This window comes from Pangasianodon hypophthalmus, chromosome 21, assembly GCF_027358585.1.
Source record: "Pangasianodon hypophthalmus isolate fPanHyp1 chromosome 21, fPanHyp1.pri, whole genome shotgun sequence".
In the NCBI taxonomy this organism is placed as follows: Eukaryota; Metazoa; Chordata; class Actinopteri; order Siluriformes; family Pangasiidae; genus Pangasianodon; species Pangasianodon hypophthalmus.
Genome location: NC_069730.1, coordinates 19,452,994 through 19,468,968, shown reverse-complemented (window position 1 = coordinate 19,468,968; position 15,975 = coordinate 19,452,994). Strand labels below are relative to the sequence as shown.

General features: G+C 37.2%; 2 protein-coding genes across 2 annotated transcripts; one reads left to right on the top strand and one right to left on the bottom strand.

Moving 5' to 3' along the window:
• Positions 1-349: 349 nt before the first annotated feature.
• LOC113546339 (cytochrome b-c1 complex subunit 6, mitochondrial) lies at positions 350-2,386 on the bottom strand. Its single transcript, XM_026946130.2, has 4 exons — positions 2,230-2,386; positions 1,669-1,740; positions 1,006-1,167; positions 350-648 (listed from the first exon to the last, which is right to left on the bottom strand). Exons 1-4 carry the CDS (start codon positions 2,269-2,271, stop codon positions 616-618), a joined length of 309 nt encoding a protein of 102 aa, XP_026801931.1. The 5' UTR covers positions 2,272-2,386; the 3' UTR covers positions 350-615.
• A 339-nt stretch (positions 2,387-2,725) lies between these two features.
• On the top strand, positions 2,726-7,142 carry nsun4 (NOP2/Sun RNA methyltransferase 4). The gene is made up of 6 exons (XM_026946204.3): positions 2,726-2,866; positions 3,344-3,690; positions 3,766-3,920; positions 4,009-4,169; positions 4,395-4,519; positions 5,701-7,142. Exons 1-6 carry the CDS (start codon positions 2,774-2,776, stop codon positions 5,975-5,977), a joined length of 1,158 nt encoding a protein of 385 aa, XP_026802005.3. The 5' UTR covers positions 2,726-2,773; the 3' UTR covers positions 5,978-7,142.
• The last annotated feature ends 8,833 nt before the right edge of the window (positions 7,143-15,975 follow it).

The window sequence follows — 15,975 nt, the reverse complement described above, 5'->3', positions numbered from 1 at the left end:
AACCTTGTCCTATTGCCACTTGTCTGTGTACGCAATAAGATTTACTTAAACATACTGTATATTTATTTAAAACGTTTTGTTGATGAAACAGCACTAGCTAGAAGATATAATGGACAAAGCTGTCAAATTCAATAAAATGTCACAAAAATAGCAAAAGCAGCATAAATGAACTCAGTCGTGAACTCTGCTCATGTGGCATTGACTCTGCTGCCACCTTGTGGCCTCTCTGCAAAACTGCAACCATCTTTAGAGCAAAATCTGCAATCCAAAGTGTTAAAACTTGGTTTTTAAGCTGAAATAATAATTAAGAAGCTAAATGGTGTTGAGGAAAACAAACTGTCACTGCTAATACATGTTAATATTCTGCTTTTTATTTCTTTAGACAAGTTGCGATATTTATTCAGGTGTGTTTCCAGCTAAACAATTTGTGTAAAGGAAACTTTACCATAAAGTGGGCTAATGGAATAAATTGGAAATACAGTACAATTTGCTTATTAAAAAAATTTAATGTCCATAAATTTTTATTCATACTGACATGTACAATTTTAATTTGTCACAGATAAAGATGCTTCCTGATTAAAGTGTATGTAACAGTGAGGCAGGGTGTAGTGTAACTCATTTTAATGAACTGAAGAGCTTGTGTGCAACCTGAAAAACAAAACACAGATTATGAATTATTATGAACAAATGACAGAAAACAAACTAAACTATAATTATGCAAATTAAATATATACACAGAAAAACCCTGAACTTCAAGATTATTAAGCTTGTAGCCAGATAAGTGTACAAAAGACATTTTTTGGATTCATGGGCAGAGCCTCAGAGTGTGAGACCGATGTGAAGTGGGCATGGCTTATGTCAGTCCAAGTGATGGGGGCGTGGCCTCTGTGCCTGTCAGTCCCAGCAAAGGAGGTGTGGCCTTAGTGATTCAGTAGTAATAAAGGAGGTGTGGCCGAGATCAGATCTTTAAAATATTTTATATAGATTTTTGTGGAATGCACTCACACAGTGCTCTCGTGCATGCAGGAAGTCAAACAGTTCCTCAGTGCAGTCTTCCTGTGTGTGTGACCGCGAGTTCACACGAGCTTCACACGCCTCCAGCCTGTGCCGTGTGTGTACGCAGTGCTCCGTCTCCTCACACTTCTGTCTCACCGTCTCTAACGGGTCCTGTTCATGACAATCACAGTCAACACAGAGACACCGTGAGAGTGAGCGTGAGGCGAGAGAGTGAGAGTGAGGTGTGAGAATGAGCGTGAGAGTGAGACGAGAGAATGAGAGTGAGGCGTGAGAGTTAGGCATGAGAGTGAGCGTGAGGCATGAGAGTAGGCGTGAGAATGAGAGTGAGAGTGAGGCGTGAGAATGAGAATCAGAGTGAGGCGTGAGAGTGAGGCGTGAGAGTGAGGCGTGAGTGTGTGGCGTGAGTGTGTGGCGTGAGTGTGTGGCGTGAGTGTGTGGCGTGAGTGTGAGGCGTGAGTGTGAGGCGTGAGTGTGTGGCGTGAGTGTGTGGCGTGAGTGTGTGGCGTGAGAGTGAGGCGTGAATGTGAGGCGTGAATGTGAGGCGTGAGAGTTAGGCGTGAGTGTGAGGCGTGAGAGTGAGCCTGAGGGGCTCCAGGTGAGAGAAAGTGTTAGACACAGCTTCCTGTCACTCGCTGTCACATGACAACTTACCACCATTTCCTCTTCCTCCTCTTCTTCCTCCTCCACCTCCTCCGGCTCCTCCTCCTCTGCTGGAGCTTCATCCTTATTTATGACAGAAAATAATAAGTCTTGCACAGTTTATAAGAAATATATCATTTCAAAACAGTCAGACTTTCAGCTATTACTGAATACTATCACTGATTATTTAAACACACACATACACACTAATAAGCTTATAATTAATTAAGAAGTTAATTAAGCAATCAACTCATTAATTAACATATAAACAAGTGTGTCAGTAGTTGTTTTCCTCGTGTGTTGGATGCATTTTAATTAGAGTTGTCTCTTTTCTGCAGCATAAATTGAGATTAAATAAATTTAATAAAATAAAACATAAATACATAATTTTTCTTTACTTTGCTGGTTATGACAAAGAATGAAATTATATTTTCAGAAACTTTTCCTACGCAGTTTTGAAAAGATATTATTTTATTATGTAATTTACTGGGGATTTAATGGGTTAATTCCTGCCTATAAATCGTCTTTTTTTTAAATAAAATAAAATAAACAAATAAAAACCGGAAGTCCTACCTCAGGATCTCCGTGTGTGATCATTTCCCTTTCATGAACCATGATTAAAGTTTATAAAAGTTTCAAGGCGAGAAATAACTTTTTAATCGCGCACTCCGCAAGTGGAGGTCACACGCAGGAAGTTGCTAGAAATTCACCGGAAGTAGTTTATTAGCTTGTTAAAAGTACTGGCGTGCTTACGTCACAGCTGAATTATTTCTGAATTTATTTCACGTTATTTTAAAAACATAGACGATATTTAAACTACATATTTTTTGCATTATTTTATGACAAACGTGTTCGATAATCAATGCATAAATATATATTTATAAATATTGTAGTAACCTACACAGATTACGTAAAAAAACACTTTAGAGGATCCATGTAGTTTGAATGATAAATAGTAGTAATTCTAAAATGTCTTAAAAGTACTAAAATGTCATTTTTATCGTCAAACATGTTATTTCTAGGATGTTCGGGTGGTGGGACTGGTGTTCGAATGACTAACGGAACCAATAACACATTTTATTGTGAGTCGCGGACGCTTTTAGGAGTTACACATAAAATGGCGGCGCACATGAAAACGAGATTTTTGATAAACAAGTTCAAAGACTCGGTTTGTTTTATCCAGCGACGGAATCGCGTTAAAACGAAATGGGTAAAATTTAGACTATTTTAATTTGTATATTTATTATTTTTTATTATTTCTATAGATTATTTGTATTTATCTGAAATTAAGTAAAGCGAGAGCATTTGGAAAATTTCGTTTTCTTCTTCTTTTAATAATAATAATAATAACTTTATTTAGTTTTATACATAAGATGCAGCTCAAAAGGTTTCACATTCTATATAGTACCACGAAAAATAAAATAAAGATAGAAACGAAACGAGCAAAAATAGAATTATAAATATATAGGGGAAAAAAGTGATAAATATATATATTTTTTACCTGTATAAAATTATTTTAAATATTATTGTTAAATGCCTTCTGAGTATGAAAAGTGTTACTCATCTTTAGTCCATCTGTGGTGGCAGACAGGAACATTATCACACTGCATAAGAAGATTCAATTGTGCTGTTTTGTTTTTAATTATTTTTATTTATTTATTTATTTATTTATTTAATTGTCCACCAGGCCAGCACTAGAGCCAAATTCCCAGCGACTAACCTGGCTCTACAGCATTTCGATGCCACGTATAAGAACTACTTTGGGGAGCTGTGGCCGTCTGTCCGTATGGGGATGTTGTCAGAGCAGAAGTACGGAGCCCTGATGAACAACTTCGCCTCTAACGCAGACGTGATCTCGACTTTACAATCGCAAGGCTGCAGAGACTTCATCAGAGATGGAGAAAGAGACACTCATAAGATTTCAGATGAATCTGAACAAAATGATCTTCCTTCTGCAGAAACAGCTCGTATTAGCTCACATATCCAGTGTTTTGTCTTTCCGAGAGGAGACATAACTCGATTCAAACCTGCCAGGTACAGGATTATTTCTTCCTAGATCCACTTTATATGACTATCACATGATATTGCATATGTCTTGTTTTCTCTCAGACCAGACAGCACAGGATTGCTGAGTTATTATCTCCTGGACGCGGCTTCTGTCCTGCCCGTGTTGGCGCTGGACATCCGGCCGGGTCAGACCGTTCTGGACCTCTGCGCCGGCCCGGGAGGGAAGACGCTCGCTATCCTGCAGACACAAGCTGCCCGTATGTAACGATATTTGCAGATTGTGTTTTTTGTTGTAGTGTTTCCTTAATAAATTGAAATGTGTCCCTGATTTTAACTTCCTCGCAGGGTTTCTGTGGGCCAACGACTTGTCTGGGTCTCGCACGGCCCGGCTACAGAGGACGCTCCAGAGCTACGTGCCCAAAGAGCTGAGAGGCGAGGACAAGCTCCGCATCACGTCTCTCGATGGCCGCAAATGGAGGAATATGGAAGATCACAAATTTGACAGAGTCAGTATCAGTGACTCCTTTTTTGGCAAAAGGAAACTTGGAAAATGTAAAATAAGATTGTGTTTTTTTGAGTTGTATGTTGTATTTGTTGTTATCTACTGTTTAGTGGTTGTCCTCTGCCCCCTGCATCCTGCACTGCTGCTCAGACATCATCTGTTTTCTGTAAATAAGTGGTATTTTTGTGCTTGTTAATTTCTCTCTCTCTCTCTCTGTCTCTCCTCTCAGGTGCTAGTGGACGTCCCCTGTACCACAGACAGACATTCCCTAATGGAGGACGAGAACAACATCTTTAAAAGGTCCAGGACTAAAGAGAGACAGACGCTTCCCTTACTGCAGATCGAACTCCTGCTGTGAGTCACTCAGTCATTTTTCAAATCATCTTTAAAAGTATTCAAAAAAACTTTCCTCCATCACTTCATTATGTAAAGGCAACAACATGTGTCTGTTTGAAATATTTATCTCGTTACATTACGTTCTTAGCACAGCGCTCATGACTGTCCATGTTTGGGAGTTTTCTCTGTATGAAGCTTTTTTACTGGTAAATAAATTGATGGGATTCTGATTAAACAGGGAGCATGTGCTGTTTAATTAGTCTAAAATGGAAGAAGTTGGAAGATAGCTGCCATATTTTTCCCTTCTTACTAAGATACTAAGATAAAAGAAATTTAAAAGAAAAATTGGACTTGGACACCAAAATTGAATAAAATCCAAAATAGTTGAGAATTACAAAAAAAAACAAATTTAACAGAGACATAAAGTTACAGAAAAAGAGAAAAAACCCACAAAGTTGAAATTCCTTTGTTCTTTATGGAATAGATAATAATTAATTAACTAATAATCAACCAGTGAACTAATAATTCATATGGATAAATACATCGTTCTTTATTGCTGTAGTTGTAGTTAAAGCAACTTTATTCAAAATACTTAAGCAAAAATTATTCTAGCTTTACATAAAATACATAAGCTTATTTAAGATTTCATCAGATTATTATAAAACAGATTATTATTCAGTATCGCTGGACACTTTTACTAATTTCAGGTTTTTATTTTTAGAAAGAAGAAAAATGATCAAGCTAGAAATTACTTAAAAAAATCCACACATGAGAATATTTGCTATTCAAGGTATTTTCTCTTGCTAAGATAATTTTTTTTTTTCAGTGTGGGATCACAGAACAGTCAAATTCAAATTAAACTATTCCATTTGTAGGAATTTTTATAAGGAATTTTAATTTTGTATTTATAACAATAAACCTGAATTAACTTTCAAAAAGGGCAAATGTTTGATGAATAAATAAAGTAGAAGCAACATTTTTACAAAAGCTGTGCATCAAGAAAGTAAAACTATGGAACGTTTAATCAATCAATCAATCAATTAATTAGTTAGTTAGTTAGTTGGTTAAAAAACGCTTGATAATTTGCACAATATCACCCAAGCTTTAAATCGTCACATTGATAATGTCAGTTCAGCAGTTAGTGTGTAAAATGAGTGGCGTCTGCTTCGGGACTGATGTGTCGTCGTCCTTGCTCTCAGGGCGGGGCTCCAGGCGACTCGTCCGGGCGGAGAGCTGCTCTACTCCACCTGCTCTCTGTCTCAGCTGCAGAACGAGTGTGTGGTGCAGCAGGCGGTCAGTCTCGCTCAGCAGGAGATGGACATCACGGTGCAAGTGCAGGACCTCAGCGGCTTCACGCGCCTCTTCTCGGACACGTTCCACTTCGCCCCTCAGCCGGCGCTCGGAGAACTCGTCCTGCCGCACTTGTGCGCAAACTTCGGGCCGATTTATTTGTGCAAACTGCTGCGTGTCAGCTGAAGAGGCCCGGAGTCAGGTTTATACGACTTCACGACTTCAGCTGTGTGTAAACGACTCACTGAAACACTGCCCTCTGGTGGAGATATTAAAAAGTGTTTTTAGTAACTAAAGACTGGTCAAAGGAATTATTACTAGAGGAGAAAATCTCAGACTTCTACACGTTGCGATACAATTTCAATTCATAAGGCAGTGATTTGATATTTGACTACAACACTGAATGTGATACGATTCGATTTAGGATCCTCCGATTGATATGTGACTAACTTTGTTCAGAGTCTGCGGCAGGCCTGCTGTTAATTCACGCACGATGATGACGTAGAGAAGGACTTTTAACAGTATCAGAGCTACAGTCAAGTCAGCTTGCTGTCTCATTAAATCATTTCGAAAGATTATTTAGATTAGATATCCTTTAACTTGATAATAATGGATTTTTGTTTGCTGCATCGATTCATTTAAGTCGTTGCTTTTTTTAAATCGATGCATCAATCAAATTGGCAGATTGTTACACCGTACAGAGGCAGGAATAAATATTTCCCACCCTTCAACTTTCCCACATTTTTTAGTGTCACAACCTGGAACTGAAACAGACTTAACTGGGATTTTTACATCATGAATCTACAAAAAAATAGACCATAATTTTGAAGTGGGAGCCAAAAAATCGTTATACTTATTTACAATTGAAAAAAAATTTAAATAATGGATTTAATGTTGCTCCAAACCCTGACTCCTGCTTTCCAGAACTTTGTCCTGGACTTATTTTGATCGCTCCTTGGTCTTCATGATGCCGTGTGTTTAAGGTGTTTCTCCAGAACTCCAGAAACAGGTGTATTATTATATTATATTATATTATATTATATTATATTATATTATATTATATTATATTATATTACATTATATTGTGGACTCCATTCCACTAATTATTCTGACTTTGATGGCGATTGGTTGCACCAGAACTATTTTTTCTTTAAAAAAATTTTTTTTTGTAAACCATTTTGCAGTATTCACTATATTGACTTTTTCCCTCCCCTTTAGTATTATGGCATATTTTGTGTAGATTCATGATGTACAGTCTAATCCTAGAAATGATGTCATTTCTGACACTATCACAATATTTAAAAAAAAAAAAAAACAATTTAAAAAAATTTATTTAAAATTTTTTTTTTTTTTTTTAAAAAAAGCATTTACTTTTTGGCTACACTTCTCTAAATGTGGAATATAATACCCATTGTGGTCAAGTAAGTCTAGACTAAGCAAAAATATTCCTTCATTTAATGATCCTTTTACTCTGTGAGGTTTTAGATGATGGTTTAACGGCGCTTCAGGATATAATTAAAATACAGTACAGAAATACAGAATAGAAATTTAAAAAAATAAAATAATTACTGCTATTTTTAATGAACATAGTGAAAATAATCATGCATCATGAGTCAGTGCATCCAAAACTTCAGTCTGAAATAGTAATATAAGTTTTGCTTAATTCCATTTATTAGAATCTCTAAATTATTGGTACTTCTCTCTCCGGCCTGTAGATGGCGATATCAGACAGTTTATTTATTAAAATCATTTACTGTGTTCTTTCAAAAGTGCTGTATAACTCTCAGAACCATCATCACAGTAAACAGTTGAACTTCTCCTCTTACTGGCTGTGTAAACTTTTTTACTATGCCCTAAAGGCAGGAAAGAGGTTTAATTACATTTAAATTATTTTTATTAAATAAATAGTGGTTTGGTTTTGTTTAATGACACAAGGTCCATCAGCACAGAGAGCATGTGAGGAGGATTTTAGACTTTTTTTACAGATAGACTTATAGGCATAATATGAAATAAAATAATATACAATATTTTATTAAAATAATAATTACATAATTCTAGCAATATTCGAATAAAACTAAGGTAGAAATATCAGCTTTATTATTTAAACCCAATTTAAAAGGAATACATCAGCATTTAATATTTATCTCTGTGTGCATTAACATATATTTAAAAACCTATATATATATATATATATATAAAAATCTCTGTTGAATGATTATTTGTTATGATTTTATTCTTCTGAGATAAAAGTTATAGAGACAGTACATGTGAAAACAGCGAGCTGAGAGTGACACAGGGGTTTTTCTGATGTAGTAAATGATCTACAGGAATATTATCTGAGTGTTTAATATCGCAGTCTATCAGATTATGATTCTCGGTGCGTGCTTCATCACAGATCTTCAGACTCAGCAGGACATTAAAGTGAAACCACGAGCCTGCAGGATGATGTCGAGATTCTAATTAGCGTATAAAGATACAGACAAATTGCAAACGTCTTCATGCGGAGAATTAAACACGGTAATGAAATGTTCTCTTACAAGTGTGTGTTACAGAGTGTACATGTTAATGTGTTACAGGAAAGTATTATAGAATAATCACAAGATATTTACACGTTTAGACACTTCATCTTACGCTTCACACATTCATCACATCTAGTTTTCTCTTGATCATTTTTACATTATTCCTTTTTCCCCATGATTTCTTTATTTTTACATCTGATTGTTACACATGATTGATTTATTTTTTTACCTGATTCATTCATTTATTTCATGTGATTGTTACACATGATTTATCTATTTTCACATTATTCAGTTATTTTCACATAATTCAGTTTTCACATTTGATTTTTTTCAAAAAAAATTTCACATGATCCTTTTGTTCACATCTGATTTTTACACATGAGCCATTTTTCACATGATTCATTTATTTATTTTTATTCATTTATGTGATATTTTTTCCATGATTTATTTATATTTATTTCACATGATTAATTTGTTTTCACATGATTCATTTTTCATATATAATTTTTTTACACGATTCATTTATTTTCAGAATTTTTCACTTTTGATTTTTCACACGTGATATTTTTTACACAATTCATTTATTTTCATGAGATTTTTTTTAAATGTCTGCTTCATTAATTGTTCACAAGCAGGGCATGATTTTCTCACGTGAATAATTCTTTTTCACGTGTGATCACATTGTTCACACGGTGTCACGTCTTTTTACTTGAGTTCACGTGCAATTCCAGATCACATGTTGAAATGCCCTTTCACACATCCTTAACACGTGACGACACGTGTATGATTCACACAATCGTATGCGAAACATATGTGAGATTTCAGTAAGAGTGTAAATCTGAGTTAACTTTGCTGTTGTACTGCGTGTTGAGTCACACGTTCAGCGCACAACCACGGCTCCCCGAGGCCGACCCCGCGTCTCTGAGAGGTTTGTTTTGCTTTCCACGAGCGTACGAGCTTCAATTTCCCTCCTCACTCTGCCTGTCCCCCCCGAACCTGCCTCCCATTTGGGCCAATGTAGCATGAAAAGGTGTGCGCACTTTAAGGACGGCGCCGGTGAAGGCCATCGACTCCCCGCTGTCATTAAGCTGCTCGAAAACAGTGTTCCATCGGCGCGGGGATCGAGATTGGCCGCGCTGTCGTTTAGGTGCCAGGCTTCTGGCTGAACATTAAGGACGCAAGAGGATCCCAAAATGGGATGTTTCGCCCTCGTTTTCCCATTCGCCTTTGATTCCACAGATGAGTGCAGATAATTTTCTGTGCGATTGTGAGTGATTACTGTATTACCGCCGTAATATAGGGTTATTTGGGAATGCAAAGAGAATTAATGATACATAAAAAACTATTTTGCGCGTCGGCTGCGTCTCGCGGCCCGCTATAGTTCTCCATGCCTGCATCTTGTGATTACCTAAACGTATTGTAAATATGTCTTTCCATATGGGCTTTTACATAAATTTACATTTTTTAACACTCAGGAAACAGGGATCATTAGGGACGAGTTATTTTCACCCGTGATGCCGGAGTCGCATCGTACACCGCAAATGTATGTGTGTAAATCTTTTATAACAACGAATTCTGATTATCTGATAGCACCTGGAGCCTCCATGACCTGCGAGCTAAGGTCAGATCATGTTTGGTGCACTACAGGGACGCACCGATACGATACTGAATACCGGTATTTCACCGATATCACCTGAAATCAAATTTGATTTAATCCACTTTTCTTTACACGTGCCATTTCATATTGATTGACACTTTTTCTTCTTTTATGCAAAGTCAGGAAGCTCAGTTAGGATAATTATTTTCATGTTAAGCACATCATTAGCTAGAAGATAATAACAGCAAATGGGGCATCACACACACACACACACACACACACACACACGGTGCTATTAAGAGCTTATAGCTGTACAGAGATTGTTTAGAGAAGACTCTCTGAGCCAATTACTCAAATGAAAACTCCTGAAAGATGAAAAAGCCACAAGGTCCTAATTTATATAGCCTAGTATGTTTATTTTTTTTTTTTTAAACATACATCTATTCATGAAAGAATTGAAAACTCTGGCCTTAAATGATCTGCAACTGATCAAATGATCATTAAATGATCTTTTTTCCGAGTGGACTCTTTGTATCTGAGAACACATTAAAAAAAAAAAATCTACAAGTACACTTCTGGGCAAAAAAAAATGGGCCAAGTCCAAAATGGTTATCTAATGCTGGTTTTGTGTCCAGAAGATGTGTTCAAAAGCATCAGACAGAACGAAGAATGACGTTTTTGGCAGAATATGGGAAGTTTGGTTCAGAGTGGTTCAGCGGAGTCGTGTGGAGTGATGAATCACGATTTGAGTTGCATGGTGGTGCTCCAGAGAGGTGACTTTAAAGGTCTGGTGAGAAGTACAATAATGAATGCATCCCTACTACAGTTGGAGGAAGAGGTGTCATGGTGTGGGAGCCTTTTCAGCTGCTGCTACTGCTGAGCTGCTTCACTGTGAAAGGTCAATTAAGTCAACTGCTTTGGAATACAGGAGAAGATTGCAGAAAGGCTTGTTTCCCACAACTGAAAAGTCGTTTTCTAAAGAAGAACGATCAGATGTTATTTTTCAACAAGACAATGCTCCTGCCCTCACTGCAAACACCACCAAAAAGTGACTTGAGAACAATCAGACTCATGGTTTGGCCTGGTCAGAATCCAGATTTGAACCCTATAGAGAATATTTGATTTCACATTTAAATCAAACTAACCAGGAAACATCTTTCATCTACTCATCAACTGTTTGTAGCCATCGACATTGACTCGAACAACACTGAATCTTCTAAGGGAAAAGCTATCTCATACTAAGCTCCTTTATCTATTTATTTAATTCTTGTTAATTTCCTGACCAGTGATTTCTCGTTAAGACCATTAAAAGATTAATATTTTGCCATTTTGGGCTTGATCCCTTTTTTTTTTTCTTTCCCCAGGGGTGTACGAAAGTGCATTTATGTGGCTAAAGCAGTCTCTGTATACATACACTATCACTTACATAGTGTGTGTATACATACAAAAGTATGTATACATACAAAAGTTTTACATAGTAGACAAATCCATTATCTTATTATGATAAGTAAGGAATAAAATACGACAGGGTGTGCTAGAATGCTAAAGTCACATTTTTCCATTTAAAACAGATTTTCTCAGTACTTCTATATTTGGGGGTGGGGCTATGTATGAGCTGAAGTTGTGACATCACAAAGTCTTCACACCTTTAAACCTGGGATCTTTTAGCTGTGGAATCTACATGCTTATTTACCTTGATAGTTAACATAGCTAATGTTATTACGGTATGCGGTTAATTAAATTACTGAGGATGTAAATTGAGACTCTGCTACTGAAAGACCTCTCGTACCGAGCTGTTAGCTAGTACAGTACCCTCTGGTACAGATCTGGTACAGTCAGTACCCTTCTGAGGCTCGTTCAGAAAGATTTCGTCATCATTTGCGTGTCGCTAGTTGAAATGTGAACTAGTTTACTAGCAGTTAGCTAGCCAGTTAGCTTAGTGTCGTTGGGCTATTTGGATTTGGAAATGTTTCCAAGTCTGTTTTTCATGCATATTCATCGTTATGAGGGGAAAAGTTGTTGGGTTTTTTTGGCCATTTTTTGTTGTCTTTTAGACAAAACATGTTAAACGCTTGACTTTAAATGTTTAATAGACTTAAAATACTTTTAGATCTACATGTTTTTAGCAAATGAAATGTATATTAGTTGGACATGCAGTGGATCTACAGATATCACGTCAGAGTTTGCGTCCTCGTTGTACTATAATGTCCTCAGACACACTTCGGCACGTTCAGACCTCTGCACAGACGGCCGTCAAACAGATTTAAGTCAGGTGAAGTCAGTGAAGCTAAGCGAGGAAGAAGAGATCAAGTGGAACCGTCTCAGGGCAGAGTACCAACAGACGGAAAGTAGCCCCGATGTTACGCTTTATGTTATTGTATTTGCTCTATCAGTGAGGATCTTAAACCCGTCCTGCTCATTTCAGATTTCTGTGAGTTCGCTTAACTACGTCGAGTGAGGGTTTAAGCCGTGAGAGTACATGCTGCATTCACTGAGATGCCTGGCCTCCTTCCACTTACCCACAATGCCCTGTGCCCTTTTAAAAGCGATGTGTAGCGCGGCATTGATGCGTAATTATGTGTGACTGAAACAGCACCTCGGTGACAGGCGCTGGAGTGCTGCCGCCGCATCCCCCCACTCCCTCCGCCCGACACCCCCAAAAAAGAGCTTCTCCTCGGCTTTAAGAGGATTAAGTGGGTTTGCGATAACAGAGGGATAAAAAGGGAAAAGAACTGAATCAGAAAAGGGCCGCTGGGACTAAAGAGGGCGACCTCTCGCAGCCGAGTTCAATCACCTGTTGTCACAACCCACAATCCCCCTCTGCGCCCCTCACCACTCACTTTCTGTTGGGTTCATTTGTTCATTCTGCTGCGTGGGTATTTATCAGCAATGCTAATGCTTCCAGTCTGGACCTCCAAGACGTCTTAAAGAGTGAAACTGATATTCTGGAAGTAACTAGAAAATTCTAAAATAAATGAACAAGGAGCAGTTCAGATAAAACTGTCTATATTGGGTAATTATCTATATTTCTGCCACTGTGCCACTGAATTCTTGATTCTGGTTTCAGAAGGTGTTGTTTAATTTTCCGACAGTAGTGTAGCTCCAGATCGCAGGTTTCTATTAGATTCTATAGTAACAGCTCATTCACAGGGACTTGTACGGCAGACGCTCAACGTAAACAGATTAAAAACACGTGTAAGCTTCGATATGGTGAAGTTTTCTGTTTGGTGATGGTTATTTAACAGTAAGGAAGGAGTCTCCAGTGTCAGCGCTTTTTAACAGTAAAGCTGGAACTTCTTCAGGAGAGTTCACGGACATTAAATGTAACTATAAACGAATACCAAATATGACGTGTCGGTATTTAATCAATACAAAATTGTAATTGTTGGAAAATTGCTGTGGTATAAGAGGAACAAAACACAGTTGTTGATTATTTTTCTCCAATAGTATGACACTGAGTGCATTACCAGGTGAACTACACAGGAATTTCAGATTTTATTTAAAATAATCACTTTTGGGGAACAAAAGTGTTTGGACAAATGATGTACTCATGGTACATGACTGCGTCTTTATGGGCTTTTTTTTCTCTGATGTTCTTATAGTGTTGCTTCTACCTGCATTTATTTCTTACAAAATACAACAGCCTGAACCAATCTTTTACAAGACAGACAAGCTTACGTCGCCATGTTTAAAAAGAAATAGCTTTGAAAATAGAGAATGATGAGATTCTCTGTACCGCTAGTCAGAATCTACTCTTGGTTAAGATACACTAATGAAATTAATAATTAACAATAGCAAAAGCAGAGAATAAAATAATAAATTAACAATAGCAAAAGCAGAGAAAGAGAATAACAGGCAAACGTTTAAATTATGATTATATGATGTAAATTGGCTAACGCCCATTAGATAAATGCAATTATGACTTTATTTCTGAATAAATATCAGTACTGCAATAAATCATAAACATGATTATTAGTACATGTCTAAAAGGTGGCCAGTATTTTGTTGTTGTTGACTGTAGAGGCTAATTTCTGTTCCTGGATTGGCATCGGGGCGCGAGGGCCTCCGTGTTGGTTTCCATGAGCACTTTGATGTGTATCTGGGCAATGTGCTATTAGAGGGATTTAGCCCAGTTCACAGGCTGGAGAGTACGCGGCGAAATTGCAATGCCAGCAGGCTAAGAGAATGCTGAGAACAGGATTAGGATCATATTCTGGCAGTGCCTGTCACTTCTTCAATGGACCGGGGTTCCTTACGCTGGCAGCTTTCATTCTCCATGCACCTAAAACCTTTAGCAGCTCCAAAAAAAAGGGGAGTAAGTGAAAGGGAGGGAGTGATTGAATGGTACACTGTGATTTTTGTGCTGGGCATGCTCAAGGGCCATTGTGTGTGTGTGTGTGTGTGTGTGTTGGGGGGGCTTGTATGATGAAATAAAGACCTGTGAGTCCCCACTTGTCAGACACTAGGGCAAAGGTAGTTGTTTATTAATTAACAGATTTTCTTGGTGTCTGGTTTTACTGTCATGTGTTTCTTTATATGTCAATGTGTGTGTGTGTGTGTGTGTGTGTGGTCTTGTTCTTATATCCTGTTGAGAACTAAATGTCCCCACAAGAATAGGAATATCTGACAGTTTTGACTTTGTGGGGACAGTTACAACTACAACTACAACTGTTTACAACTACAAATACTACAGCTTTTATTTATTAAAGTAAATTAAGATTAAGTACATTTAGATTTAGATGTCGCATAGTATTGATCAGCATCATTAATAAGTCTATCAGTGGTAGATTCATGTCGCAAGACAAACGTGTGTGTGTCTCTATGGACCCACAGTATTATGGGTTACATGTACAAGTTCAACACATTTGTCATGTGACAGTAAGGCTTATTGTTGATTATGAATATGCAAGATGGCTGCCGTGAACATCCTTTCATTACACGGCATGTCCTCTGTGCACATCTGAAAAAGTGTGACGTGACGTCTGCAACAAAGTAGAGCTGTGTCTCAAATGGCATACTTATGTAGGTCTACTGTTCCAGTCAGTTTTTTAATATTAAAGGGAAAAAATCCATCCTGAATGACTTGCATATTAATCTTTATAGTTAACATCTGATCTTCAATGACATCTGAGATTTATTTTCTAATAAAATTCAGAGTTCTTTCATCGAAACGTTGGTCTATTTTCAAGGTTCAAGATTCAAGGTTCTTCATTTTTTTCACATACATTACATACATGTGATGTGTTAATGTAGTGCAGTGTTTTTCCTTAGTGCCTCGTCCCACAGTGCAACTGTGATACATAATAAAACAGAATATTAAAAAAGCTGAATATAATAAAAGCAGAATATAATGAATAAAATAGAAAAATAAAATAGAGTAGAATAGAATCTATTAGACAAATATATAGATGTTATATGTAAAAATGTGTTTAGCAGCTTGAAAGAGGAATCTTAGAAGCTTTTTGAGGACGTAGTGTGCAAAAGATGCAAGAGGTTTGTTTGTCCATAGTGCAACCGTTTGTGTATATGTGTCTGCGTGTGTCTGTGTGTGAGGTAGTTAATATGCAGACTTCTCAAGTGTCCTTATTCAGGTCTTATTTTCTATTGTTTTTCCTTACACAGTCATTTACTCCGTTAGTTTGTGGAATAAACGAGTTTATGGAATAAATGAGTTTAAGTTGCAGCATTAGGAGAAAAAACTGACAGGACCCTTTAAGTGCAAAGCACATTAACAAACCAAACACACAACAGCAAATTAAGAAAAACATGTCAATGTTGAAAATCAGTCAGCTGATTGCTGAGAGTACACTGTGTGTGACTATCACAAAGAAGAAGAACTGCACTGTTTTAGTTTAGATTAGTTCTAGTTATCCTAATGAATATTATTTTTAGTTACGTTCTTACAGCGAGTAAGTCTTTCTCTTGAGTAACTCAGCTTCCTTTAGGTGGCTTTCCAGCGTTCGGATCCTCATAACTCATAACATCATATGAATGTCCTTGATAAAAAATAAGCACGAATGAAAGAGCCAGAAAATTCATTTAGGTTCATTTTTCCTCTTACTGTAAAT

What these genes read in the sequence shown, in the direction of transcription:
- LOC113546339 (XM_026946130.2), bottom strand. Translation starts at nt 2,271, where the DNA reads ATGGTTCATGAAAGGGAAATGATCACACACGGAGATCCTGAG. An exon ending in TCACACACGGAGATCCTGAG is followed by an intron (nt 1,741 to 2,229) that starts GTAGGACTTCCG and finishes GTCATAAATAAG; the next exon opens with GATGAAGCTCCAGCAGAGGA. An exon ending in TGCATGCACGAGAGCACTGT is followed by an intron (nt 649 to 1,005) that starts GTGAGTGCATTC and finishes TTTGTTTTTCAG; the next exon opens with GTTGCACACAAGCTCTTCAG.
- nsun4 (XM_026946204.3), top strand. Translation starts at nt 2,774, where the DNA reads ATGGCGGCGCACATGAAAACGAGATTTTTGATAAACAAGTTCAAAGAC. An exon ending in ACTCGATTCAAACCTGCCAG is followed by an intron (nt 3,691 to 3,765) that starts GTACAGGATTAT and finishes GTTTTCTCTCAG; the next exon opens with ACCAGACAGCACAGGATTGC. An exon ending in AAGATCACAAATTTGACAGA is followed by an intron (nt 4,170 to 4,394) that starts GTCAGTATCAGT and finishes CTCTCCTCTCAG; the next exon opens with GTGCTAGTGGACGTCCCCTG.